The following is a 27,761-nucleotide window of genomic DNA, read 5'->3' on the forward strand; positions in this document are numbered from 1 at the left end:
GACTTCAGAAAGGGCTGCTCTTTCTTTCATCCATGCCATTTGCATTCCGACCACACCGCCAGCACTAAACAAAAGCAGCCTCCAGCCTCTCGGGGACAAACTAAGGAGGAAGAGTAGGATGTGCGTGAAACAGAGAGGCGCTCCAGGGTGCAGTATCTCATCTTCCCAATACTGCCAGAGCCTCCATCACCGATACGCTCGGTTTTCTGTCATCCTGGTTCCTCTCTCTAACCTCCACCTCTCCCCATCCCCACCCTCTTTCTCTCTCTCTGTCAGGTAACAAGATTTGAAGACCTGGAAAGTTTTTTTTGCTATTCATGTCATTCAACTGTAAAATACAAAACCCAAGCATGGTAAGATGCAGAGGAGGGCTCCACCCAAGCAAGGTCTCTGGGCCTGAACATGAAATGTCTGACCTGGGGCAGGTCGTCATCATCGGAGGCTCACGTAATCCACTCGTTTCATGGACCTTTCCGAGCAGGAGATCAGGAGACGTCAAAGGCCTGCAAGCCCTCCCAGCCAGATTCTTTTACAATTGCAATACAAATGTTTTCACTAACAATTGCCGGGTTACACGATGCAGCGAAAGTAGTGGTTCCCAACCCTGTCCTGGGGACACCCCCCAGCCAGTCGGGCTTTCAGGATATCCACAATGAATATGCATGAGAGAAAATGTGCATGTTATGGAGGCAGTGCATGCAAATTTCTTCTCATGCATATTCATTATGGAAATCCTGAAAGCCCGACTGGCTGGCGGGGTCCCCAGGACAGGGTTGGGAGCCACTGATCTAAAACATGCGTTTGAGAGTTCCTGTAGGACAGGGCTTCCCAAACCTGTCCTGGGGACCCAATAGCCAGTTGGTTTTTCAGGATATCCACAATGAATATGCATGAGATACATTTGCATACCATGGAGACTCCTTATATGCAAATGTATCTCATGCATTTTCATTGTGAAATCCTGAAAACTTGACTGACTGTGGGGTCCCCAGGACAGGTTTGGGGAGCCCTGGTGTAGGATGTCAGGTACAGCAGACAATATTAAGAACATAAGAACCTGCCATACTGGGTCAAACCAAGGGTCCATCAAGCCCAGCATCCTGTTTCCAACAGTGGCCAATCCAGGCCATAAGAACCTGGCAAGTACCCAAAAACTAAGTCTATTCCATGTAACCATTGCTAATGGCAGTGGCTATTCTCTAAGTGAACTTAATAGCAGGTAATGGACTTCTCCTCCAAGAACTTATCCAATCCTTTTTTAAACACAGCTACACTAACTGCACTAACCACATCCTCTGGCAACAAATTCCAGAGTTTAATTGTGCGTTGAGTAAAAAAGAACTTTCTCCGATTAGTTTTAAATGTGCCACATGCTAACTTCATGGAGTGCCCCCTAGTCTTTCTACTATCCGAAAGAGTAAATAACCGATTCACATCTACCCGTTCTAGACCTCTCATGATTTTAAACATCTCTATCATATCCTCCCTCAGCCGTCTCTTCTCCAAGCTGAAAAGTCCTAACCTCTTTAGTCTTTCCTCATAGGGGAGTTGTTCCATTCCCCTTATCATTTTGGTAGCCCTTCTCTGTACCTTCTCCATCGCAATTATATATTTTTTGAGATGCGGCGACCAGAATTGTACACAGTATTCAAGGTGCGGTCTCACCATGGAGCGAGACAGAGGCATTATAACATTTTCCGTTTTATTCACCATTCCCTTTCTAATAATTCCCAATATTCTGTTTGCTTTTTTGACTGCCGCAGCACACTGAACCGACGATTTCAATGTGTTTTCCACTATGACGCCTAGATCTCTTTCTTGGGTTGTAGCACCTAATATGTGTAACTATAGCATGGGTTATTTTTCCCTATATGCATCCACTTGCACTTATCCACATTAAATTTCATCTGCCATTTTGATGCCCAATTTTCCAGTCTTACAAGGTCTTCCTGCAATTTATCACAATCTGCTTGTGATTTAACTACTCTGAACAATTTTGTATCATCTGCAAATTTGATTACCTCACTCATCGTATTTCTTTCCGGATCATTTATAAATATATTGAAAAGTAAGGGTCCCAATACAGATCCCTGAGGCACTCCACTGCCCACTCCCTTCCACTGAGAAAATTGTCCATTTAATCCTACTCTCTGTTTCCTGTCTTTTAGCCAGTTTGTAATCCACGAAAGGACATCGCCACCTATCCCATGACTTTTTACTTTTCCTAGAAGCCTCTCATGAGGAACTTTGTCAAACGCCTTCTGAAAATCCAAGTACACTACATCTACTGGTTCACCTTTATCCACATGTTTATTAACTCCTTCAAAAAAGTGAAGCAGATTTGTGAGGCAAGACTTGCCCTGGGTAAAGCCCTGCTGACTTTGTTCCATTAAACCATGTCTTTCTATATGTTCTGTGATTTTGATGTTTAGAACACTTTCCACTATTTTTCCTGGCACTGAAGTCAGGCTAACCGGTCTGTAGTTTCCCAGATCGCCCCTGGAGCCCTTTTTAAATATTGGGGTTACATTTGCTATCCTCCAGTCTTCAGGTACAATGGATGAAGACTGGATGAAGCTCAGGGTCACAGGAGCAGCCTGAGGAAATATTTCCCTCACAACGTTTAGTAGATCAGTGGAAAAGTCACTCAGTAGAAGTGTCAGAGACAAAAAGAAAGTTTCAGAATTCAACAAAGTGTGGGACAAGCAGAGAGGATCTGTGGGGATGGGGAAAAGAATGGAAATGTTCAGGAGTGAGTAAGATCTGCAGTAAATGGAACGAGAGATGGAGACTGGCAGACAGGATGCATTTTAGGTCCTTCATCTGCCGTTGAAGTTTGGTTTGAAGGATCCGGAGTTCCTTGCAGGTACCGGTACTCTTTGTTTAAAGCCTTTTCGGGTGGATTTAATGGCGGCTCTTTTGTTTAACTTCGGCGCTTTAAGCTCTCCTGCCTGAAGTTGCTGTTGCTATTGGTGATGAAGGTAAAGATATAAACGTCTTTGAAGATTTTTTCGCTGCGATAAACGGTGGTTTCCTTCTGTTGCAAAACTTGAACACTACATTTGTTGTGGCTTAATTGGTGATTGGTGAAGGTGAACTGTTAATCCCAGCGTAGTTGGGTAGAATAAGTAAAAGAATGTTCATTGACGATTCCAGTCGCCTGATTTTGACTTAAATATTATTGTTCTTTGGCTTTCTGATGTTTTATATCTTGGAGTTGTTCCCTCGTTGTGTGAGGCGAAACTTGGGACGCAGTCGGGACTTTGCTCGTAAGGAGAGCTCTTGTTTTTCATGAAGATCTGTGTCCAGATTGTAAATCTGGGAGTTTCTCCCCAAAAAGAAAACTCCTCATACAAGATCGCACAATTCGGATTAGAGAACTGGCTGTCCATTTTGGGATGTATTAAGGAGTTGAACTGGAAATTGGTCTTCTCCTGGAACATTCAGTGATTAACATAGTATTGTTTACATTTTTTTCTATGAATGTGATTGGTTACGTGTGATATGTTAGGGTATTCTTTATTTTTTCTGTTTTGTTTTGTATGTCTATATTTGTGTGATGTGTCATATTTTTCTTAAGAAAATACTATATTTGTAAAAAATATTTGTTTCTTGATTGTTTATATATAATTAAATGTTGTGGAAAAATTGATTTTATAAATTATATAAATAAAAAACTTCTTGTATGTAATAGGTTTTGTTTGAAATTGATTATATACTTATCCTTTGCATTAATAAAGTCCTAAAGGATCCCATAGTGCAAGAGACAATCTCCTCCACCACATCTAATGCAGATTTCTCAATCTCACAGCGCAGGAGACACTGTCCTCCCCTGTATCTAATGCAGATTTCTCAATCTCACAGCGCAGGAGACAATGTCCTCCCCTATATCTAATACAGATTTCTGAATCTCACAGCGCAGGAGACAATGTCCTCTCCTGTATCTAATGCAGATTTCTGAATCTCTCAGCGCAGGAGACAATGTCCTCCCCTGTATCTAATGCAGATTTCTGAATCTCACAGCGCAGGAGACAGTGTCCTCCCCTGTATCTAATGCAGATTTCTGAATCTCACAGCGCAGGAGACAATGTCCTCCCCTGTATCTAATGCAGATTTCTCAATCTCACAGCGCAGGAGGCAGTGTCCTCCCCCGTATCTAATGCAGATTTCTCAATCTCTCAGCGCAGGAGACAATGTCCTCCCCTGTATCTAATGCAGAATTTCTGAATCTCACAGCGCAGGAGACAATGTCCTCCCCTGTATCTAATGCAGATTTCTGAATCTCACAGCACAGGAGACAATGTCCTCCCCCGTATCTAATGCAGAATTTCTGAATCTCACAGCGCAGGAGACAATGTCCTCCCCTGTATCTAATGCAGATTTCTGAATCTCACAGCACAGGAGACAATGTCCTCCCCCGTATCTAATGCAGAATTTCTGAATCTCACAGCGCAGGAGACAATGTCCTCCACCATATCTAATGCAGATTTCTGGGAGTTCATAGAAACATAGATACATTGAGATAATGGCATAAAAGAACCAATGGTCCCTCCAGTCTGCCCAGCAAGCTTCCCATGATAGCATCTGCCGTGCCATGCAGGTTACCACCATGTATCTGTCAGTGCTGCTTGACGTGCTTTGCTTATAGGGGGTGCATGAGAGAGTGCAGGAGAGAGAGGGTGAGAGTGCTTGAGGTAGAGAATGTACGTGAATAGTAGGGAGTACATAAGAAAGAGAGTGCATGCATGTGATTAGGAAAGGGAGGACGTGCATATGAGAGAGCATGCATGTAAGAGTGAGAGAGGTGCATGTATGACAGAGAACATGTCCATGTTAGAGAGTGTGCCTGTGGGAGAGAGAGAGGAGCTAGTTTGTGGGTCTCTCCCCCCACAAGTTGCACTACATACAGTGTCTGTCTTGTTGCAGTTTCCTTTTCATTTTTTGTCTGCAGGTTTCTATTTATGCTTCTTGTTCTCTTTTTTTATTCTGTATTTGGGACCATGGATTTTATAACATTTGCGTGCCGGATAGCTTTTTTTTAATGTTTTAAGGGGTGTGTGCATATATATGTAAATTATATTGTATGTGTAATTGGGTACCCATGGGCCAGTATGGAGAAAAATCCCCCGGGCCACTATTTTCCCACAATCCGCCCCTGGACGTGGCCGTAGACGCAGTCCTGTGTTTTTCCCTTAATGCCTGTGCATCAGTATTCCAGACTGTAAAAAAGTCATGGCTTGTGTTGATTGTCTCTGAATCCTAATTTCTCTTTCCTTTCAGCTCCCATCCCCCATCCTTGGAAGCAGAGAGCAATGGTGCATTTGCATCAAGGCTTATTAAGGGTAGTAACTGCCGCTCTGTGCAGGTTACCCCCATGCTTATCAGTTCTGCAGACTGTAAAAGTCAGGGCCCTCTCGTTGGTTGTTGTCTGAATCCAATTCCCTTTTTCCCCTGCCATTGAAGCAGAGAGCAATGCTGGAGCTGCATCAAGCGTATGAAGGTTTATTGGTTAAGGGCAGTAACCACCACACCAGCAAGTTACCCCCATGCACGCTTTGCTTCCTTTAGGACTTGGCCATAGAAGCCGTCCTGTGCTTTTTCCTTTACATCTGCGCATCAGTATCCCAGACACTGGAAGTCGGGACTCTCGGTTGTCGTCTGAATCCGGTTCCTCTTATCCCCCTGCTGCCTAAACAGGGAGCAGCGTTGCAGTCGCATGAAATGAAATCAATATCCACAGAATCCTTCACAGACAAATATTACCCCCATCTACGTGGCCATCCTAATAGGCACTCCCAGTATATGTAATCATCTGCCAATATCTCTTATTTTCTTTCTGCAATTAAAACCTTCTCTTAGCAAAGTGCGAGGCTGGAAGGGTTTGGAGTCTTCATCAGGGGATGTTGTCCTGTCAGAGCCACTACATCTACTTTTAAATTGTTTTGAATGTCAAATTGTTGCTACAATAAAAACACCCAAGTATAGTCATCATGCTTTATGGAAATAAAATGCCGCACAGATAACTCAAAACATTTATCTAGAAGACCCAGCAGCGCAGAGTCATTTCTGTCAGGTTTACCCTTTTCTGCCATTCTATCCTTTTGGTGCCAATGTGAAAACCGGAAGCTACAACCATCAATATAGCAGTTGCATTAAAAGCATCAAAGCATATTGGTCAAGGGTAGCAATCTCCTTGCCTTCTGCAGCCTGGAGGGACCATTGCACCAGCAAATTACCCCCCTGCACGCTTCTCTCATTTCCGTCCCCTAGCCTTTAGAGCAGTGGATCCTCAACAGGTGCGTCGGGACGCACGAGTGTGTCACGAGGTCCCGGGAGTTGGGTCACAGACCCAGCAGAAGGCTGCTTTTTCCTCATCAGTCTGGGCAGGAGTTGGCTGATTTCTCCTTTATTGGGTAGGACAGGAAGCTGCTCTTGCTTCCTTCTCCTCTTCCTGGCCCAGTGGGAGGTTATTCCCTTCCCTTTCACCCAGATCAGAGCGAGATATCACCAAATCCTGTTCTTATGGGCCTGACAGGACACCAACTTTATCTTCCTCTGCCTGGCCTGGCAATGAAGCTGCTGATGCTCTCTTTACCCCTGGGGCCTGGACATTAGGGATATGCATTCATTTCATTTGTTTCCTACGTTTCCCATTACATGTCAATTAGATGTGCATTCGTTTCATATGTTTCATGCGTTTCATATTACATGCTTTATAGGAAACGGATGAAACGAATGCACATCCCTACTGGACATGAAAGCAGGAGCATGAGGGAGAGAGGTCCGTGTTCTATAGATCCACTGCTGACTTCCACTGCTGCCTCATCATCATCTTCCTCTCCTCAATGCTTCTTGCTCTCATCTGCTGCTGGTAAAGCGGGAGGGAGTCTCTGGATTGGACTGAAGGCTTTTATGTGGCTGGAAACCAGGAGGAAGGGGAAATGTGCTGGGCAGGAAGGCCTTGGGAGATAGGGAGCCAGGAGTCTGCTGGGTAGGAAGGTGTGGGAAAGAGGAGGTTGGGATTGCTGGATAGGGAGAAGTGCAGAAAGAAGGGGCTGGAGTCTGCTGGGCAGGGAGGAGAGATGGAAGTGGAGAGAGAGAGGTGGAGCTGGGCCTGCTGGGTTGGGGGAGAGGGGAGATCAGGGAATGCTGAGCAGGAAGGGGTGGGAAGGAGGTAGTCAGAGGTAAGAGGTAGGGAACGGGAGAGGAAAGAGCAGGGGAGAGAGGTGGCACAGGGAAGGGGGGCTATCAGAATTGTTGGACAGGGATATGAGCGTGTAAAGGGAGGATTGAATAGTTGGGAGAAGTGAGGGGTCATGGGAACATGGAAGGGGAGTGACGGGGTATAAGAGACATAATATGTCAGTTTTGAGAATATGCATTTCTTCTATCTTTGAATTTTGCTTAGTGGAGTAGAAAATATATTTCTGTTTCTAGTTCTCCAGTTTTGCACCGCCCGCAGAAGGTCTTGGTATTCCTATTCCAGTTTTTGTTTCCGCATTTGTAATTTGGGGTATTTTATTCTATATTAGATGAAGGTAGCTCTGTCTATATTCTGTCTGTAGGGATTTGTATCGGTCTTTTCATGGGCAGGGCTATTACCGAATCATTTCTTGGAGTTCGTGCTGCTTCAGTATGGCAGGTAGGATAAACATGTACAGAGCGGGGTTTGTTTGTATTATTTTACAATGCACCTGGCAGAAGAGGGAGCTTGTGATGCTGTTATTGAGATGACACCAGAATCAGAATATTTGCTTTGTACGGCGAGTTGTACAGGGAAATGTCTTAGTTCTGCTCTGCATCCATTGTTAGGAAGTGGGAGATTCCTGTGGATGCAGAGCATAGGTTTATTTTTAGTAGGGATGTGCAATTGTTTCAATGAAATTGCCTAATTCGGAATGGTTCGGGAGAACCGAAAACGATTGAAATATTTCCAAAATTTCACCTTTATCCACATGTTTATTAACTCCTTCAAAAAAGTGAAGCAGATTTGTGAGGCAAGACTTGCCCTGGGTAAAGCCATGCTGACTTTGTTCCATTAAACCTTGTCTTTCTATATGTTCTGTGATTTTGATGTTTAGAACACTTTCCACTATTTTTCCTGGCACTGAAGTCAGGCTAACCGGTCTGTAGTTTCCCGGATCGCCCCTGGAGCCCTTTTTAAATATTGGGGTTACATTTGCTATCCTCCAGTCTTCAGGTACAATGGATGATTTTAATGATAAGTTACAAATTTTTAATAATAGGTCTGAAATTTCATTTTTTAGTTCCTTCAGAACTCTGGGGTGCATACTATGTATTTCTATGTTTCTCTCCAAAATACATGCCCTCTACCCCCTTTGAGAGTCTCCCCAGTCTCAATCAGGCACCCCCTAATGTTTTCATTACAAAACTTATGAGGAAGGACCCTGTGCTCTTGCACCTCGAGCAGGGGAGGAAAAACCCAGGTCTCCTCATTCCACAGCAAGGGGGAGCCAGAAGCGAAAAACACGTCCGTGGCCTTGGGGCTGGATGTTGCCCCTTTAAAGGGCCCAATATTTCCAGAAGCCTTTGTGGTTGTACAGCTGCAACCCATTGGATATATTTTTTTATTTTTTTATTACAGAGCTGGAGGTGGGGCGGTCTGGGGCGTCAGCTGAGCCTGATGTACTTGTTCGCTGCCAGCAGTCTGTCTCCGCACCCGGAAGCAGCAGCAGCAGCGGGCACTGCCGATGGGGGCTGGAGTGTGGTCGCCAGCCGTGGTTTAAGGCAGTACAGAACGTCCCATTCATTGCTGCGGGTGACCGGGTGGGATCCGGTACCTGGGCGACCGCAGAGGATGCTTGCAGAACTGTCCTGTTTCTTCCCTAGAACAAAGACCGTCACTCTGCGGAGCCGCAAAAACGCTGCTGGGGACTGTTTCCGGTCTACAGAGCAGGGGTTGGGAAACGCTGGTCTATAACATCAAGCCAGAGCTAACCTGAAGCCTCATAAAATAGTTTTGCAGGTTATGAAGGAAAAGCTGCATAATCTACTTCTTATCGGGCTGAAAGGCAAAAGGTCTGCTTATTTATTTTTAAAATGTATATACCACATAAATCAAATGTATTGTACTAGGTGGTTAACAAACAAACAAACAAACATATATCATCAGATACAATTTAAATATTTATTTATTTATTCATTTTTATATACTGAAGTTTAGCTAGAGGCCTTCACTCCGGTTTACATTTGAAACAACGAGTTACATGTGTAGAAACCATTGGAAAGTATAATGGTAACTGGCAGAACCAGGAATTACATAAAACGAGATAACAGGTAACACAGTATGTGCGAGATAACGAGGCTTAGTTATATATAATAATAACATATAATAATAACTAGATATAACAGTATAATGAGATGACTGGTAAATCCACAGATTAGGACAGAGGGGGACAGGTTATGGTTAGTTTATGACAGTTGATGGGAATGAGCCATGATGGGTATCTCTCTATGTGATTTAAATAACTGTAATGGTAGGGTTTAGAGATAATTATGAATGTTTGCACTATCCGAAAGGGAGTGGGTTGATGTGTGGGTCGGGTAGATTAACAGATCCCGTCTTTGAAGGCCTGTCTGAATAGCCAGGTCTTGAGTTCTTTTTTAGTGTTCTTTTGTAATCTTAGTTGATCCGGTAGCGAGTTCCAGAGGTGAGGACCTGCGATTGAGATGGCTCTGTCTCTTACAGTAGTATGTTTGGCGGTAGAAATTGTTGAAACGTCCAGTTTTGATTTGTTTGATGTTCTCGTGTTATGTTGTGATGCATGTGTCTGTATGATGTTGTTTAGGCCTGTGTTTTCCATGTTGTGGATTGCATTATGTATTATGGTCAGAGTTTTATATTCGATTCTCCTGTCCACTGGTAACCAGTGTAGGTCTTTTAGTACTGGGGTGATGTGGTTGGATCTCTTGTGCCCTGTGAGGATTCTGGCTGATGCGTTCTGTAGCAGTTGGAGTGGTTGAATTGTTGATTTGGGTAATCTTATGATTAGCGAGTTGCAATAGTCAAAGCTGATGAATATTAGTGCTTGCAGGATGGTTCTGAATTCAGGTTGGTACAGTAGGGGTTTTAGGTGTTTGAGGATTAATAGCTTGTGGAAGCCATCTTTGATTTTCTGAGATATGTGTTTTTTGAAGTTAAACTCAGGGTCTAACCATATTCCGAGGTCTTTTACATTGTCCTTTAGTTTGATGTGTGCGTTGTCGATTTGTATGGTGTGTTTCATGTTGATCCCGGATTGTTTTTTCTTGAGTAGTATACACTCAGTTTTTTCCATGTTAAGACATAGTTTCATATGGTTTAGCATATTTCTTATTGTTTCTAGGTATGTGGCTGAAGTTTTGATTGCGTTTTCGATGGTGTTAGTTACGGGTATGATTAATAGGATGTCGTCGGCGTACATGTAGTACGTTATGCCGAGACTTGAGAGAAGCTTGCAGAGGGGTAATAGGTATATATTGAACAAGGTGGCCGATAGGGCTGAACCTTTGGGTACTAGGAGTATGGCATCAGAGCAGTGGTTGTTAATGTTTACTTTGAAGTATCTATTTTTGAGGAAGGATGTGAACCAGTCAAGAGTTTTGCCTGATAAACCGATGTCGGCTAGTCTGGAGATTAGGTTTTTGTGGTCAACTGTGTCAAATGCAGCAGAGAGGTCGAGTAGGATGAGTATGAATTTTTGTCCGTCATCGAAACCTCTTATTATTGTGTTGGATAAGTTGAGTAGTAAGGTTTCTGTGCTCCGATTATTTTCTGAAGCCGCATGGGACGGACTCAGCCATGGCACAGTCTGGAGGCCTGTACACCGGGCAGATTGCAGGATGCTTCTTCCTCTATAACCTTTATAGCTTGCCTTCCTGGCCTTCCAAGCCTTCCAAGAAGTCATCCAAAGCGATGTTCAGAGCTCCAAACAATATACAAGAACAATGCTAGGGATTGCAAATAAGGTGAAGAGCATAAAAGCTACCACTTTATTGGTATAAACCTTTTTTTGGGGGACATTTGGCAGAGAGCTCGGGTGCTTTTGCTGGAGATGTTTGGCAGCGCTGGGAGGGACCCTGATGGCCACTGAGATTCTGATTGGCTCGTGCACCCTGTGTGTGATGTCATTTCTAATATTATCACCGGCAGGGATCAGTCGGGTACCAGGAAGCCCCTCTGTTTCCTCCCGGGGGTTTATGAAATGGTTGGATGCGGAGGGCACGTGCTGGCTCCAGCTCTCTCTCTCTCTCTTCAGACCCTTGGCTGCTGATTCCTGGGTGGCTCTGGTAGATGAGGGCTGCACTGTACAGCGGGGGGACACCCGAGGGCTGTAAGGCGAGGACCCTCCGGGGGGGTATGGTTACGGTCTGCCTCTCCTGGGAGCAGGCTGCCGGCCAAGCACCGATGCGTGCAGCCGAGCCACGGCCAGAGAAAGGGCGTGAAGAAAGGGCGCCGGAAGGACAGAGAGGAGCCTTTCGGACGTCCCTCATCCATGGCGAAGGAGGAAGCCCGGCCGGAGTGCAAAGGGTCCGAGATAGGAAGGAGGCTGTAATGCAGGCCGTGTCTGTGGTGAGAGGCGGCCGGAGCCCTCAGGCTGACTGGAGCTCCGGGAGGAAGAATCTTTGTTTGTTTTCAGTCTGGATTTAGTCTGAGAAATATTTAATGCGCCCCAGTGAAAAAACAGTGCCCAGCCCTGTGCGTCCCTCGGCCTTCACCAGCCTCCTTCCCCTGAGGCCTCCCCGTCCACGTGCGGGGGCAGCGTGTCCAGCAGGGCGCCGGAGAGCCGCAGCCACCGAGCCGAAAGATTTTGGGACGTAAAACAGGGAAGATGAAGGCTCATAGCGCCAGATCCCCCTCCCTACTCCCAGCTGAGCTGTGAGCACAAAGGAGCAGGAGCAGGAGCAGGAGCAGGCTGCCGAGTCAAAGGAAAAAAAACCAAAAAACAGCATAAAAAACGGTATCAAAGGCAGGCAGGCCACATGCTCCTGACTCCCTCTCTCTTGCCTTTTCACCTTACTGTGCGTGATAAGGATTTGCCTTCACCACTGAACTAATAAAACCCACTTACCAAGAGCCCGGCTAACTAAAGTCAGGGGGCAAGGCTGGGGTGGGCAGCAGGCTTCTCACTCCTACCGAGGCACACACGGGCCGGCTGAGAGGTAGAGAGGCTCCCCACCCTGACCTTGAGACGTTCACCACGGGGGTAAAACGCTTCAGTGCCTCAGGGTCAGAGCTCCGGTCCTCACGGGGTGAAGAGGTTAATCCTGTTTATGGCTTTATCAGCCACAGAACGCCCTTCCTCTAATTTTATCTGGCAGCTAATCGAACTGAAATTGGTATAATTACAGCACGGGGACGGGCACCACCAGGGGACAGGCCGGCTGCCGGGGAGAGAGTGAAGTGAGGCTCAATGGTCAGAAACCTTGGGCAGAAACCTGAACGCCTGAGGAGCCCCTTAAGTGTGGAATTTCAGGGAGATGAACGTCACCCGCCGTGTCCAGGAGCTGGAAAGGGCATTGATCGGGTAGCGCAGCGCGGCCGGTGCGGGTCATGCGCTGCCCGCTTGGAATACGCCTGGGCTGGGGCTACAGCACTTTCAGGGCGACGCAGTATCGCCGCGCGTTAAGCGGGCGCTCACGATCGAGGGCCCGCTCTCTTAACGCGCGGCCGATCCCCCTGTCCCCTGCGCCCGATTTTAATGTTTAAATGGGCCGCCGCGGAAAAAAGGAGGCGCATGGGGAAACTGCGCACCCGTGGCGCCACCCCGGCAGCAGGCGCCCGGGAGAGGTGGCGGTCAGTGCGGGTTAGGAGAACGGACGCTCGTTAACTGAGCTTCAGTTTGCCAAACCTGACCAGCACAATATTGCCACGATATTAAGTCAGAGGAACTACAGAGAAGCAGAAATCTTTTTTTTATTTTTTTTTGCATCGGGGGGGGGGGGGGGATAATTTGCGTGTGAGGAGCACTCTTAGCTTCGTGCTGGATTGGACGCCTCTTTTGGACGCACTAACTCCAGTAATGCACGAGGGCTTCTGGACGCGCGTCCATGCACGTGTAAAGCCCTGCGCCCGGCCCAGCGCGCTGTATTGCATCGGTCTCTTTGAGTCTTCATTTCCAGCTTCGGAAGCTTTTTTCCCCCCGGTTTTATTCCCTCTCTCTCCCCTCCTGTCTTAATCCTGCCATCGCAGTGACAGTCCTCTGGCTGGCGGCTCTCTCCGTAAGCTGATGCATGTTTGTCCTTCAGCGGGCGTTGGTGTTGCACAATGGTTGGGACCAGGACAGCTCCAGAGGAAATGCAGAAGGGGCAAGGGGAGCAAGCTCAGACAAGGAGCTTGCTCCCCACGCCTGTCTGGCAGGACCAGTTTGGTTGGAGGAAAAGGCTGTTGGTGCTTGCCCACCCTAAAATTGACCGTGCCTCCCATACAAAGCTTTCTGGCGCCACCGCTGATTGGGACTCCCTTGTTAGACTTTGTGCCTTTCTAAAGAGCCACGTTTTCAGTTCACGCCTGATGTTCTTTCTTTCTGTTATCAGACGTAACGGCTCTGGAAGAGAGTCCCACAGCTCGGGGCCCGCTGTTGCGAACATTCGGTCTCTTATTACCGTTAGGTGTGTCTTCCGAGTGGAGGGCACCGTTAGGAGACCTTTGTTTTGTGATCTTGGGTCAAATCTCCTTGTCCCTAGTAAGAGTCCTGCTGATGCATTTTGAAGTAACTGTAGTGGTTCTAGTAGATTTGTGGGGAGGCCTAGTAACGGGGAGTTGCAGCACTCTAGGTTTGAGAATATTAGCGGAAGTCTTGCATTGTTAGCAGAGGTTTTAGTCGACGTAGAATTCTCCGCTTGGCGTAGCCTGCTTTGATTAATTTGTTCATATGCTTTTTCATAGTGAAGTTCTCGTTGATCTGAACTCCGAGGTCTCGTACCTCATCTGATGGTGCAATATTGGTCATTCCTAGGTTGGAGTGTGGAGCCGTCTCTCCTTCGCCATACAATTTCCGCGCCCTCGCTCAGCGCGGATGCGTTTCAGTGTGGCTGAACAGCCCCAGCTGTGGCGCGGGGGGGCGGCAGCACCTTCCCGGCACTTGTACTGTCTGTCTGTCAGGCGGCTGGCACTCAAGAGTGATTGAGCGATTTTCCCCTGGCAGCGGTGAGAAATGGCCGCTGTGCACGGAACAGATTTATGCAGCCCCCGGGTCAGCGTGTCAGCACTGGCTCCATTAGTATAATGCGTTTAGTGGTGGGATCCGGCCCTCCCCATTCCCACAGTCGCATGTGGCAGTCTCTTCAGGGACCATTAGCAGATGATAGGTTTCCTGCTGGAGTCTTCCTTGGATTGTCTCCTTCTTTGTAGCGTATTCACATTCCTCTCCCCTCATGCACCAAAGCATTAAGGGTCCGATTCACTAAGCTTCCTCCCCCCCCATAGGCACAGAATGGGAGGAAAGCTTTAATGAATCAGACTCTGAATGGTTTAAAAAGCTAATTGGCATCTCAGGAATAATTTGGGAGTATTATAGGTACAATGGGGTCTATGACTGCTAGTGCAGTGCTCCCTCTGGTGGCAAGAGGCCAGCACTGCAGACTCATCTTCAGGACCCTTTCTTGTACATCACCAGCATTCATTTTTCTCACGCTCCTCCTGCACGAGATTTCAAAGCGCGTTACAGCAGAGTCTGCTTTTGCACTAGGGATGGAGTCCGGCAGTCATAGGGTTTGAAGCAAATAAGGATACAATCAGGATGCAGTGCGGTGGGGAATAGGACCTCGGTGCAAATAAAGGTACAGAAAGGGTGATAAACATAGTGCAGAGTATATTGTGAAGTCTGTGCTGCCCCAATCTAAATCAAAGCTCAAGGCTGAAGGCTGCTACAGATAGCCAGGGCTTGCCGTGAAGTGGTGATAGGAAAGAACGAGAATTAATAATGGACAGACAAAAAAAGCAACAGAAACAATCCCTGGGTTCTGGTGTGGGTCCATATTGCCCCTGTTCAGAGAACTTCCTGGCCTGCTGGCAGTACAGAACATCTCCCCCCAGGATTAGACAGAGTTTCTCCTGCTCTTTCTTTCGTGGGACATCTCTAATTTTCTCCATCCCTGATCTCTTTGTATCTTGCACAGTACAGGAGGAAACGTGGTTCTATCTCTGGAAAGCTTCTTGGGCTTGCACGTTTCTGTTTCCAGTCTGTGGTCCCTTATTTTGTACTAGGTGAGGCTCTCTCTGTGCACCTGAGATGAAAGATTCTGCTAGCGATTGGGAGCAGTGCAGTTTAGGGCTTACAATCAGCCGGTATTTAGCTAGCTTGACTGGCTCTGAGGAAGGGAAGCTGCTGGCTGGCTGGATCTCTTACGCCGGCAGCGAAAGCGCCAGGATTCTGCTAACCATCACCGCCTCCATCAGAGCTCGATGGTGGCATCTGCCTAGGGTACGGCTGGATGAAGCACAGTGCCACTGCCTCCTTGCAGATTCCCACGTGACTCACGTCTGGGTCTCTTGTCCAACGTGCCTTGCCCCGCTCCTGCAAAGAGCTGGATAGAGCTGCCACTGTTTGCCATATGGAGTGGAGGGAGTGCGGCGGGCAGGAGACCAGGGTTCAAGTCCCACTGTTGCTCCTTGTGACCTTGGGTAAGCTCTCTAGGAATAGGGAAATGCAATCCTTTGAAGTGCTGTGAAAAGAGGAATATAAAAATCTAAATAGATAAGTAAAACCTGGAGACCTTCCCCACCCTGGGCTGCTGGGCACCTGTCCTCTAATGTGGGTGACTCCTGGTCTTCTCAGCAGGAGAAGGCTGCGTCCCAGCAGAGGACACCACAAGCCATCCAGGCTTCAGCTTTCACTGGAAGGAGTGTGCCTCATCACCCCTTACTATACTCTAACAAGGATTTATTTCAAAACAAGAGTCAGTAAGGTGTGTAACCAGGTATTTGTACGTGTTTTGAGTTTCTTACCTTCACATGCAAAATAAACCAATAGAGTAAAGATGCTTGAAATTAATTTTAACAATCCAACAATATTAAGATGCAGACAGTAACCCAGTTACCGGTTGGCGAGAGGTTGTATGTGTGCACTTGGTGCAAACAGCTCCTAGCCCTCAGATAACAAATCCCGTGTCTGCAGGCTAGAGTGGCAGACATGAGGAGCTAAGGAGACCTTCAGGGACATAGTAACCAAGGCCTACTTCCACTCAGCAGCCCTTGTGCTGCCTTGGAGGTGAAAGGTCGCCGAGTGCAGCTCTGTCACGGCCGTGCTCGGCAGACCTCATGACTAGCGCGACCGGCCCACCAGGGGATGCCCGATCCCCCGATAGGCCAATCCGCCCCTGTCCGTGGATTCCTCCCTCAGATGAGTACCTCGTTCCAGTAGCTGGTTTTCATGGACTTAGCTGTAGAAAGACAAACAGTTGAGAGGCTGGCAGGTAGGGGAAGCCGAGTGTGGCGGTGAAGGCCTTTGCCCTCTCTCCCCGCAGCCAGAGACCAACTCAGTACTCAACCGGAATGGGCTGAGCTCAGGTAAAGAGTAATAAAAAAAAAAAAAAAAGGGGGGAGTTAATTTTTAGGGATTCCATCCCCCTGCTGGTCTCCGAGCTCGGCTCGCCTATCCGACATGCGTTCCCTTCTCCGGGGGAACTGGAGGAGTCGTGGAAGCTTGGTGGGTTGAGCTGCCTTTTTGGCTAGGCCCCCCCCGCTCTCAGGCTTTGCTTAGTCGCCACGTGGTAGGCTGCGGCGGCGTTCGTGCGCTGTTCTGTGCACAAGGCCTGCCGCCAATCGGTGTCTGATGCTTTTGCGCCTGCGCGCCCAGGATGCTTGAGGACGCTTAGGGGGACTCCAGCATGTAATCCTCTTTGAAGTGTCACAAAAGGCGGAATGCAAATTGAAAAAGCAGAGGCGGCCCAAGACCGTGTCCATTCGGAAGTGGAGAGAGGATCGCTGTCGCTGGGACTGTAGCGTCTCGCGCGGACCTCATTTACGGTGGTGCCAGGAATGGCTTGCACCGCTTTTCCGAGCAGCGGTCACTTATTTCTGTGTTCGGATACCACAGAACAGTCACTTGCCTTGTACAGGAGGACTCCCTAAAGTATGTTAAGGTTAAAAATGCATCGGATGGGTTATTCATTACCAGCTGACTAACTCTCCAACACTCAGTGACCTTGGCAAGCTGTGGAGAATGTACCCTCCTCCAAGGCTGAAAGGGTGGGGGTAGGGAGGTATTTATTTATTAATCATTTAGACTGCCTTCCTGGTTGGATAATTGCCTAAAAGCAGTTACAGAATCAATTAAACGTATAGCATCAAACACAGTTCTCTGGCACTGAACGCCTCTTCATTTTCTCGCTGGAATTTGGAGGTCTTAGTGCTACCAAATCTGAATACATGGACGTATTTCCTAGTGGATGCCTGAAGCCTCCTACCTGCGGTGACAGAATTCAGACCTGCTTGGGAAGGCTGCAAGGGCTGGGGGGCAGTAAGACCGAGGGTCTGCAGGGCCTCAGTAGACTGGGTGAGCCAGGAGCTCCTTCCCCGCTAACAGCTTGTATCTTACTATGTAAGTGGATGCCTGGGCCTGAGCAGGTCAAGATGTCCTTGTGTTTGAGACCTGAAAGCTGAGACACTCCAGGAGAGCAGTCAAAAAAAAGGCATCGCTCCGTATTGTTTTTTTCCAGCTGGAATATCGCTGCCCTGACTTCAGATCATAGCTCCTGAAAATCTGGGCAGCTTCCAGGGTGAATGATAAGAAAAATCTCTGTAAACCTTCTCCCGGTAACCCTCTGATGGCCCTGAATTTTTTTGTAAACCACACATCAAACTGTAGCAAAGCCACTGGTATATATTTATCAACAATTCCACATTGTCGAACCACCAGAAAATAGAAACACTATTTGATCAATAATACATTTGTAGGACCTCTGATCTACACGAGAATGTTAGATATACAAACTCATTTGTAGTGTACAGGTCCAAATTTAATTTTAATCAAAAATATATTTTTTTAAAGGTTTTGTTTGCATGTTGTTTTATTTTAAAAACATAGCAAGACCCCAACTATTCACCATTATTTAGTGCATCACCATCGCACACACATGAGAACTGAATGAGTCTTTCAAAAAAAGACAACCACTATGTTGATCTTTAACTCATTCTTAACGGGTTTCCTATTGTAAAAGTCCCAGAGATATACTCATCCTTAGAACATCCTAAACGTCCCGACACGGCCGTGTTTCGGACCGTCCTGGTCCTGCTTCAGGGGCAGCGATTAGTCCAAATGTATTCCAGGGTCTCCAAAAAAATTTTTCGGGTTCATTTCAATTTCTTTAGTTTATTCCACGATCGGCGTCTCCGACCGCCGTTCCGTTTCAAAAACATGGCGGCTCTTCCGGGGTTAAATACACACATCCGGCATGCAAAGAGTGTAATTCTTAGTCCTCTTTTGTCCACCTTAGTTTTCTATCAGGTCGTCATGTGAATTTAAAGGGAACCCTCCACTACGGTGAAAGTTTGAGCAGACCTTTTATCAATGCTATAAATGCCGGGATGGAGCACAAGAATATACAATTTTAACTTCAGAGTCAATAGAGCGTAACAGCTGCATTTGTATAAACATATTGAAAATTGTAATGAAAAACTCCACTACTGTAAAAATAGCAATTTAAACAGACCTTTCCTCAGGCTCAAACTTTCACTGTAGTGGAGGATACTGTTTCTGTTTTTGCCCCCTTCACCTTCCCTATAACGTGACTATTCCATGCAGAGGATTACTGGTGCAGGTTTTTGCTCAGAACAAGGAGCATGCCTTCAATGATTGATTTGTTCTTTATGCAGCGTGGCCAGTGTATGCAGTTCTTATAGCTGAGCGTGATGCTGCAGTCAGGGAAAGGGCTAAGATTTGGACAGCAGCTGATGCCTGTATCCTTTGTGTGTCCCTCTCCCTGCAGCCAGAAGATCTGGAAGCACAGAATTCCCACTCATTCAGGGTGAAGAACTTCAAGAAAGTGAAATCATGCAGCGTCTGTAAGCAAGTCATAACCCGGGAGGGAAGCTCCTGCAGAGGTGAGTCTGTCAGTAGGGTTGCTTAGTTAGCTTATTTACTTGATAAATCACTATTTCATGCTACAGTAAACCAAAGTGATGCACAATAAAACATGTGGATTACCAATACATAACAATGTTGTAACAGCATAAAAGTAAGAATCAGTAAATAAAATAAAGTAAACTAAACTAACATCATTAAACATAAAATAAAATATTAAAATTGAGCATAATAAAAAAAAGAAAACATAACAGAAATAATCAAAATTCCAATAATAACAAATGAATGGAATAAGCTGGCAATTAATAAGGCAATAGCGTAAGTTTTGATAATAAAAACAACGGATTAAAAAATATCTTAAAAAGTTGGTAATAATGAAAGAAGAATATACTAGGAGATCGGATAGTTAAATGAAAACACAAATGAAATAAATATAATGATATAATTTGGATTAATTACTATAAACTTTTTCTACCCGCATACTTAAAGGTAGCAAATTCCAGATACTAGGAGCAAGGCACACGAAACAACTTTCTCTAGTAGTTTTGAGCCCGATCGCTTCATGCGATGGAACAATAAGTAATTTTTAGTGTATGATTAGGGTAATAGGGCTTAATTAAAACAGCAAGCTTTAAATATTAAACAAGCTATTTTGAAAGTAATGCGTGCAGATGCTGGCAACCAGTGACGCTCACCTGAGAACGATGTTAGATGATGATATTTATTTTTGCCAAAATTTCCCTTGGCTGAAGTAGTTTCGAACTAACTGTAATCTTTGGAAAGTTGTTACAGACAGACCATGGAAAAGAGCATTGCAGTAGTTGAGTCTGCAGAGAATAAGATCATGTACAAGGGGTTTTGAGGTTGTGTAGTTTGAGAAAAGGATGTAACATGTAAGACAAAGTAGGAAGTTTGAATTAAATGGAAATATGGGCTGAGAATTTCAAATCTGTCTAACCTAACATCAGCAGTAGTGGCGAAATCCTTAACTTGAAGAGGTGCACCCAGCAGAACTGGAACTGGAGGTGATTCGGTAAACCACAAGGCTTCGGACTTTCTAGGATTAACATTGAGCTTAGAACTCTTTAGCATTTAAGCAACTTCAGGAAGACAATTATTAAAACACGCCAGAGAGTTTGGAGATTTCAGACCAATAGAAGCAACATCCTGAATATCATCAGCCTGTGTACAAGAGGAGAAACCTAGTGTTGCATCTGTGGACCCTTGGACTGATTGAGATCAGGGGGCCCCGCAGGTTCTCACCACCACCAGCAGGCGGGCCCAGGCATGGCAGAGACTGAAGTGAGGATTCCCCTATACCAGCCCACGTTCCCCTCGGGTTAAGCTTTTGGGTGCCGGGGCCAGCAGGAGTTAGGTGAGGGTCTCTTGGGGTAGGCGAAATAGCGGAATCCAAGGCCAGGCTAGGGGTCAGCTAACAGTCGAGATGAGGGTCCAGGCAGAGATCAGAGGCAGGCAGCTAGCAGACGAAATGATAATCCAAGCAGAGGTTAGAGACGGGCGACAGTCAGGTGGGATGAGGGACAAAGCAGGGGTCAATACCAGAGATCTCTCCAAGGAGCTAGGAAATGGGTCAGGCCCGGCAGAGGAGGCAGGATCAGGCAGGCAATATGCACTAATAGGTAGCTGGACCTGTTGCTGAGGCAAAGGAGGGCATCTGAGGCAGCCTTATGAAGGGGGAGGCCGATGATGTCATCAAAGGGTGCTACGGGAGATTTCCCACCACGGGCCCTTTAAATGTTGTAATGTCAGCACGTGCATGCGCTAGAGGCACCGGCAGCCTCCTGCCGCACCGAAGCTGATGGTGGCGTCCTGCTGCGAAGACTCTGGGAGGAGGTGAGTCGTACGGAACCCCTAGACGTTGTATTAAAGTATCTAGGGGAGCAAGGTACAGATTAAATAGCATAGGTGACATCACTGAGCCCTGCGGGACTCCGCAACTAAGGAATCTAGGGCTTGAGGTATCACTTTGCCAGATAATCTGATATAATATATCTTTATTTATTTTACTTAGGTATTTTATATACCATCATTCCAAACGTAGATCACAATGGTTCGCAAGATCCGCTTACATATTCATGGTCAACGATCACGTATTGTGGATTAGCATTCACCTTCTAGTTCAACACTGCAAAGTAAACATGTTCCCATTCAAAATCATATGTATTTTAGGGAATCACACTAGTTACTCTGTACTCTAGTTCACTTAAAGAAAACTACATCTTGTGAGAAAAAGACACAAAAAAATAGTAAAAATGAACTGAGATGTTAAAAGAGAAAATCAGCGATGTGAAGACCCCCCCCCCCGACGTCATGACGACCAGCCAGCGGCGACCCGATTAACGGCGCGATTGCACCAGGCGCTGTTATAGAGGGGCAGCCCACTACCATCGGGCACTTAAAGAAAACTACATCTTGTGAGAAAAAGACACAAAAAAATAGTAAAAATGAACTGAGATGTTAAAAGAGAAAATCAGCGATGTGAAGACCCCCCCCCCCCCGACGTCATGACGACCAGCCAGCGGCGACCCGATTAACGGCGCGATTCCACCAGGCGCTGTTATAGAGGGGCAGCCCACTACCATCGGGCACTTAAAGAAAACTACATCTTGTGAGAAAAAAGACACAAAAAATAGTAAAAATGAATTGAGATGTTAAAAGAGAAAATCAGCGATGTGAAGACCCGCCCCCCCCGACGTCATGACGACCAGCCAGCGGCGACCCGATTAACGGCGCGATTCCACCAGGCGCTGTTATAGAGGGGCAGCCCACTACCATCGGGCACTTAAAGAAAACTACATCTTGTGAGAAAAAGACACAAAAAAATAGTAAAAATGAATTGAGATGTTAAAAGAGAAAATCAGCGATGTGAAGACCCGCCCCCCCCCAGACGTCATGACGACCAGCCAGCGGCGACCCGATTAACGGCGCGATTACACCAGGCGTCGCGCAACGAAGGGGTTTTCCCCTTTGTGCTCCCCTTCGTGCTAACCTTTGTGCTCCTTCTAATATAATTATATTTATGTTTATGTTAATAATTTAACTTTTATTAATGTTATTTAGCTTTTTGCTTTGTTTAAAATTATTTCATTATTGACGTTTAAATGTATTAGACTAAGGAATTTTACTTCCTGCTTATTCTGTTTCATTGTAAACCGGTTTGATATGCATTTTATGCAGGAAAATCGGTATAAAAAAACAATAAATAAATAAATAAATAAATATTTGTGCATTTTCTATTCTAGTTCATATTTGTGCATATTCATGGTCAACTTAATAGGAATACAAGTTCTAATCCTACTAACTGTGTACAACCTAACATTCATTATTTTTGCTCGCTCTAATAACATGAATGTGCAACACATTATTCGTTATTTATTGCTCACTCTATTAATATCATATCTTCAAGATAAGACTTGAAACAGCTAAGGGCTTGATTCCTCTCATCTATATCAAAAAGGCGATTGAGGAGCAGTTGATGATCGACATTGTCGAAAGTGGCACTCATGTCCAAGAACACAATGAGAACTGTTTTTCCTTTGTCCAAATGAAGATTGATATCAGACTGCAAATTGGTCAAGGTAGTCTCAGAGCTAAATCCTGTTCGGTATCTGGACTGTTTCGGATGTAATACTAGAGAGCTAAATATGAACCCCATTTTCAATAATTTTGGTTAGCGTAGGAAGATTGGAAATTGGCTTGTAGTTAGATGTTAAATCTACATTAAGGTTCTTTTTAAGCACTGGCTATATTTTGGCTAATTTGAGCTGTGAGGAAAGAAAACCTGACTCAGGACTTGAATTTGTAAAATGTATTAACTGCAGAAGAAAATCAAGACCAGGATTGAAAATAAAGTGCAATGGTAAAGGATCAAACTCATCAGAGGACATTGCATTTGATTAAAAATTGATTGCAGGCTAGCTTGTGTAATTTTGTTGAAAGCAGAGAGTTTACTAGAATAAATAAGTGAGTTGTCAGAGGATGATGGAAAGGAAGCAGTTATGTCAGATAAAAGCAGAGTGTCATTGACAAATAGTGATGGTTTTAGTGTCAAATGCACAAAGTCTTCGGCCATTAAAGTCATAGATGGCAAATTTGCACTAGACTGAGCACTTGATATCTGGGAATCTAAGTTGAACAATTTTCTAGGCCTGTTTACGGCTTTCTGGAGTATGTTTCTGAAATGTTTTCGCTTGGCTACTTCAATGGCATGTACGTAATGTTTTATTAGACTTTTGAGCCTTTGCCGTGTCCTTTCAAGTTTCCAAATTTGGAGTTTAAGGATTTTAAAAGTTCTTGATGGTACCATGAAAGTTCAACAATGGGCTTAGACTTGACTACCTTAGCTGGAGCAGTGGAAAGCTCACGCTCCAAGTAGAAACCTAAGGGCCTGATTTTAAAAAGCATTTATAGGCTTAAACTGCACTTTACTCAAGTAAGTGGGCTTTTGAAAATTGCTGCAGTCTATGCCACTGAATTGCCCGTGGGATTTACTCGTGTAAGTGCACTTTAAGTGCTTAAGTGGTTTTTTGAAATTGCTACAATAGTATGTTACATTTACATGTGAAACTCCTTTTACAATTACCTTCTTTGTATCTAAGGTTAAGTCAGAGAAATCCATAGTAAAATTAAATGTGCTTTACTAAGACTTCTGGAGTCCAATCTTGGTCTTTCTAATCAAAAGTTCTTTTTTTGGTAGTGGATTGTATAGAAAAGTTAAGATTAAAAAAAAAAAAGTCATTAATGTGTGATCAGTCCATGAAAAGCAAGTCTGAGTGGTAGTTCTGGGTAATATCTGATCCTTATTTGTGGAAAAAATCAGACCTACGGTAGGGCCATCTTGACCCACTGTTTGAGTAAAAGATCAGACTTAGAAGAAAGAAACCGTGAAACAATGGGTTCAGTAGGATCATCAATAGGAAGACTGACGTCACCAAGTAATAATAGATGTGTGCTTCTGATAACACATCCACTAATTACATGGATTAATTCATGACCCTGAATACTGGTGACAGGCGGCGGCTGATGAATTAGTGAAAGATTGAATTTGGAACGTTTATGAACCTGTAAAAATAGAAATTCTGAAGCCAAGCAGAAACTGAGTGAGAGATTCAAGAGCAACGCAATGCGATGCAATTCCCCCACCTTTTTTCTTCTGACGGTCTTTATGAAAAAAAAGACAAAACTGGATGGCCAAGAATGCTTAAGGCAGGAGACTTCACCTGTCTTTGACCGGGTTTCTGTAATACATGGAAGATGGCGGCCTTGATTTATGATTAAGCCCAGAATAAGGGGAAGAGTTAATTAGCTAAAGCTCGTGAATGAATGAGTGCGCATTTAATATAATCGGGATAGGTATGTTTAGAAGAAAGTAAGGTTTTTGCTCTAAAAGAAAAGGAAAGCTTGTTGTTGACAAGAAAACGTGTCCAGCTAGCAGATATTGAGGAAGTTGTATGAGGATCAAATGAATATATACCATCGCCAATCAGAAGAAGCATAGATTGATAAAGTACCAGAAAAGTAAGAATTAGGGAACAATTTAATACAAAACCCTTGAAGAGATAAAAGTCACAAACCCTGAATTCAAGATTGGAAACCAACAGCAGTCTGATGGGAATGAAATGCGCACAAAGTATGCACGAAGGAGCAGGTGCCAGAAATAGAGAGTAGGCAACGGACCTGCGGAGGAAAAAAAAACCAGCACTCAAGGGCAAGTGAGATATTATAGGGGAGACAGCATCTGCACAGTAGAAACTACAGGGGACATTGCCGGGGAGACAGTAACGGCATAGGTGGGTCTGTACAGACTATAAGAAATAACGGCTGCAGAGGTGAGTCTGTCATTACAGCACCTGCAGAGACTATAAGAGACTCCGTCTCCAGGGACTAGCCTGTCAGGGACTAAGTCTGTCGTTAGAGCTAGTAAACGATAGTTTGGAAGAGACGGCACCTGCATAGGTAAGTCTGTCAGTAGAGCTGGTAAAATATATTAATGGGGAGCAGCGTCTGCACAGGTGAGTCTGTCAGTAGAGCTGGTAAAATATATTCTTTGTCAACAAGGAGGGCTGAATTAACAATGACACACAGAGGCCAAAGCAATATCAGTGCGTAAGAAATGTGCATCCAAACTGTGCGCAAAATCACCTCTCCTGGGTGCTCGATGCAATAGGCAAATGAGCCTATTGCATCGAGCTTAAAGGGACGCGCAATGGGTAATTTGTGCGTCCCTAGCGCTCTGCATCGGGCGCCCAGGAGAAGTGGCTGTGCACCCACGAGGGCCTGGCCAGAGCTCCCGCCCCACCTCCGGCAGGGCTGTTCCTGATTGGTCCTTTTCACTGACATGTGACACTGAATGGACCAATCGGCAGGAAGTGAAGGAGTGACTACATTAATATCAAGTGCCCGCCCCTTAATATTAATGTATTCACCCCTTCACTAACTGCCAGCAGGGGCTCCGATTGGGCAGACCTTGGAGATGCTGCTTTCTGGTTCCCTCTATGAAGAAAGCAGGATTTATTTTTTTGTTAAGCCCTTGAGTGGCACACCGTTCTGCTTTCTGTGGTTCCTCCTATTTAGTATCACTAGGATACTAATAGGAGAAATCACAGAAAAAGGGAGTTTTTGGGTTTTTTCCGTCAGCCCTTGAACACGCATGCTTCAATGCCTACTGCCGGGCAAGTGTTAAATTTGCAGCATTAAAACGGGCGCCATGGCCGCACAGCAATTTTTTGCATTGGAGGGTAATATCTAATAGCCTCATCAACATGAATTTACATGTGATGAGCATTATTAACTACGTGCATTTTGGACGCGCGTCCAAGCATGTGTACAGCCGTGCGCTCAGCCGAGCACACTGTATTGCATAGGCCTGATAGGTAACAACATCTGACAGCACCAAATGGTCCCTTCTCTCTTAGCTCATAGAGCTTTTGCTCGACTGAGCATGTGCGGGAGTTCCCATGTGGGTATTGTCTCGTAAGCCTCTTAATCTTTTTTTTGTTTGAGCCACAGCACGAATGTGTACCCTTTTTTTCAGTATTTTCCTTATCTTATATTCTTAAATATTTTCTGTGTTTCTTAATCTTTTCTTACTTTTTTTGTTGCCTCACTACCTTGGAAGCCCCCAAACTGCACGTTTCAGTGCTATCTGAAAAAAAAAAAAAAAGAAATTTTAAAGTAAAGAAATATCTGACTCCAAGAAGGCTGCCCTCAGCTGCTTTAAGAATCATGTGTGTGGTAAGAAGATGTCTGTCACTGATGGCCACAACATTTGTTATTTTATTTATTTATTTATTTATTTATTTATTTATTTAACAGTTTTTTATACCGACCTTCATAGTAAATAACCATATCGGATCGGTTTACATTTAACATAGGGTATAACTGAAGGAACAATTCAGGTAAACAATAAATAACCATAGATAGGAATAAGTCAAAGTTACAATCAACGGGGTCAAGAACTTGGAAGCTTAAAACAAGCTGGAAGGAAGATAAAGGCAAGTATTAATTATGAAAGATACGATAGAGAGAACGGGTTAAAGCTTGAAAGTGCTTTAACCTAGAGGTACCGGAGTCCATAGTTCATGAAAATAAATGCCAAGGCCGGATGAGAGTGGAAGCCATTAGTGATTGTCTGGAGGATCGGAGAAGGCTTGGTGGAAGAGCCACGTCTTGAGTCTTTTTCTGAAAGTTAAGAGGCAGGGTTCCAATCTGAGGTTTGCAGGGATGTTATTCCAAATAGATGGGCCTGCTATCGAAAAAGCTCTGTCTTTGGTCGTGGAGAGACGTGTGGCCTTAGTCGGAGGAAATTGTAGAGTGCCTTTGAGAACCTCTCTAGTTGGTCTGTTAGAGGAGTGGAGTTTGAATGGGATTTCCAAATCGAGTTGAAGTTGATGATGGATGGTTTTGTGAATTAGGGTGATTGATTTGTATAGGATTCTAAAATTTACTGGTAACCAATGTAGGTTACTGAGGATGGGTGAGATGTGTTCACCGCGGCTGGTGCTGGTCAGCAGTCTCGCTGCCGCATTTTGTAACATCTGCAGTGGTTTGGTGGTAGATTTGGGGAGGCCTAGGAAGAGTGCACTGCAGTAGTCTATTTTGGCGAATAGTAGCGCTTGTAGGACTGTCCTGAAGTCCTGGAAAAATAGTAATGGTTTAAGACGTTTTAGAACCTGTAGTCTGTAGAAGCAATCCTTGGAGGTTGTGTTGACCATTTTCTTTAAGTTTAGTCGATTGTCTAGTATTGCCCCAAGGTCTCTAACATGCTTACAGGTAATGTGAGAATTGTGAGGTGATGGTGGCGGAAAATTGTTTTCATTTGAGGAGATGAGGAGTAGCTCTGTCTTTGAGGCATTGAGGACCAGGTTTAAGCTGTTAAGTAGATTGGTGATGGAAAGAAGGCAGTTATTCCAATGGGTAAGAGCTTTTGAGATAGATTCTGTTATAGGGATTAGAATCTGCACGTCGTCAGCATACAGATAATGAATTAAGTTGAGATCCGATAACAGTTGGCAGAGGGGGAGAAGATAAATGTTGAAGAGGGTTGGGGATAAGGAGGATCCTTGTGGTACACCTACGGTTGAATTTGTTAGGGGAGACTCTTTGTTGTTGATTTTGACCTTAAAAGTTCTATTGCTGAGGAAGGACTTGAACCATTTTTGGGCTGATCCAGAGATGCCGATATCTGCTAGGCGATCTAGAAGGATGGAGTGGTTG

The 27,761-nt window shown here is 45.1% G+C and overlaps 1 protein-coding gene across 1 annotated transcript in view; it reads left to right on the forward strand.

Moving 5' to 3' along the window:
- TNS1 (tensin 1) overlaps positions 1-27,761 on the forward strand; it is a gene marked incomplete in the record, with an annotated part of 1,098,810 nt that overhangs the window by 315,128 nt on the left and 755,921 nt on the right. Inside the window, 1 exon segment of the mRNA XM_029605104.1 lies at positions 18,931-19,045. Coding sequence (XP_029460964.1) covers positions 18,931-19,045 — 115 coding nt within the window.

The sequence above is a fragment of the Rhinatrema bivittatum genome, chromosome 6 (genome assembly GCF_901001135.1).
Source record: "Rhinatrema bivittatum chromosome 6, aRhiBiv1.1, whole genome shotgun sequence".
Lineage (NCBI taxonomy): Eukaryota > Metazoa > Chordata > Amphibia > Gymnophiona > Rhinatrematidae > Rhinatrema > Rhinatrema bivittatum.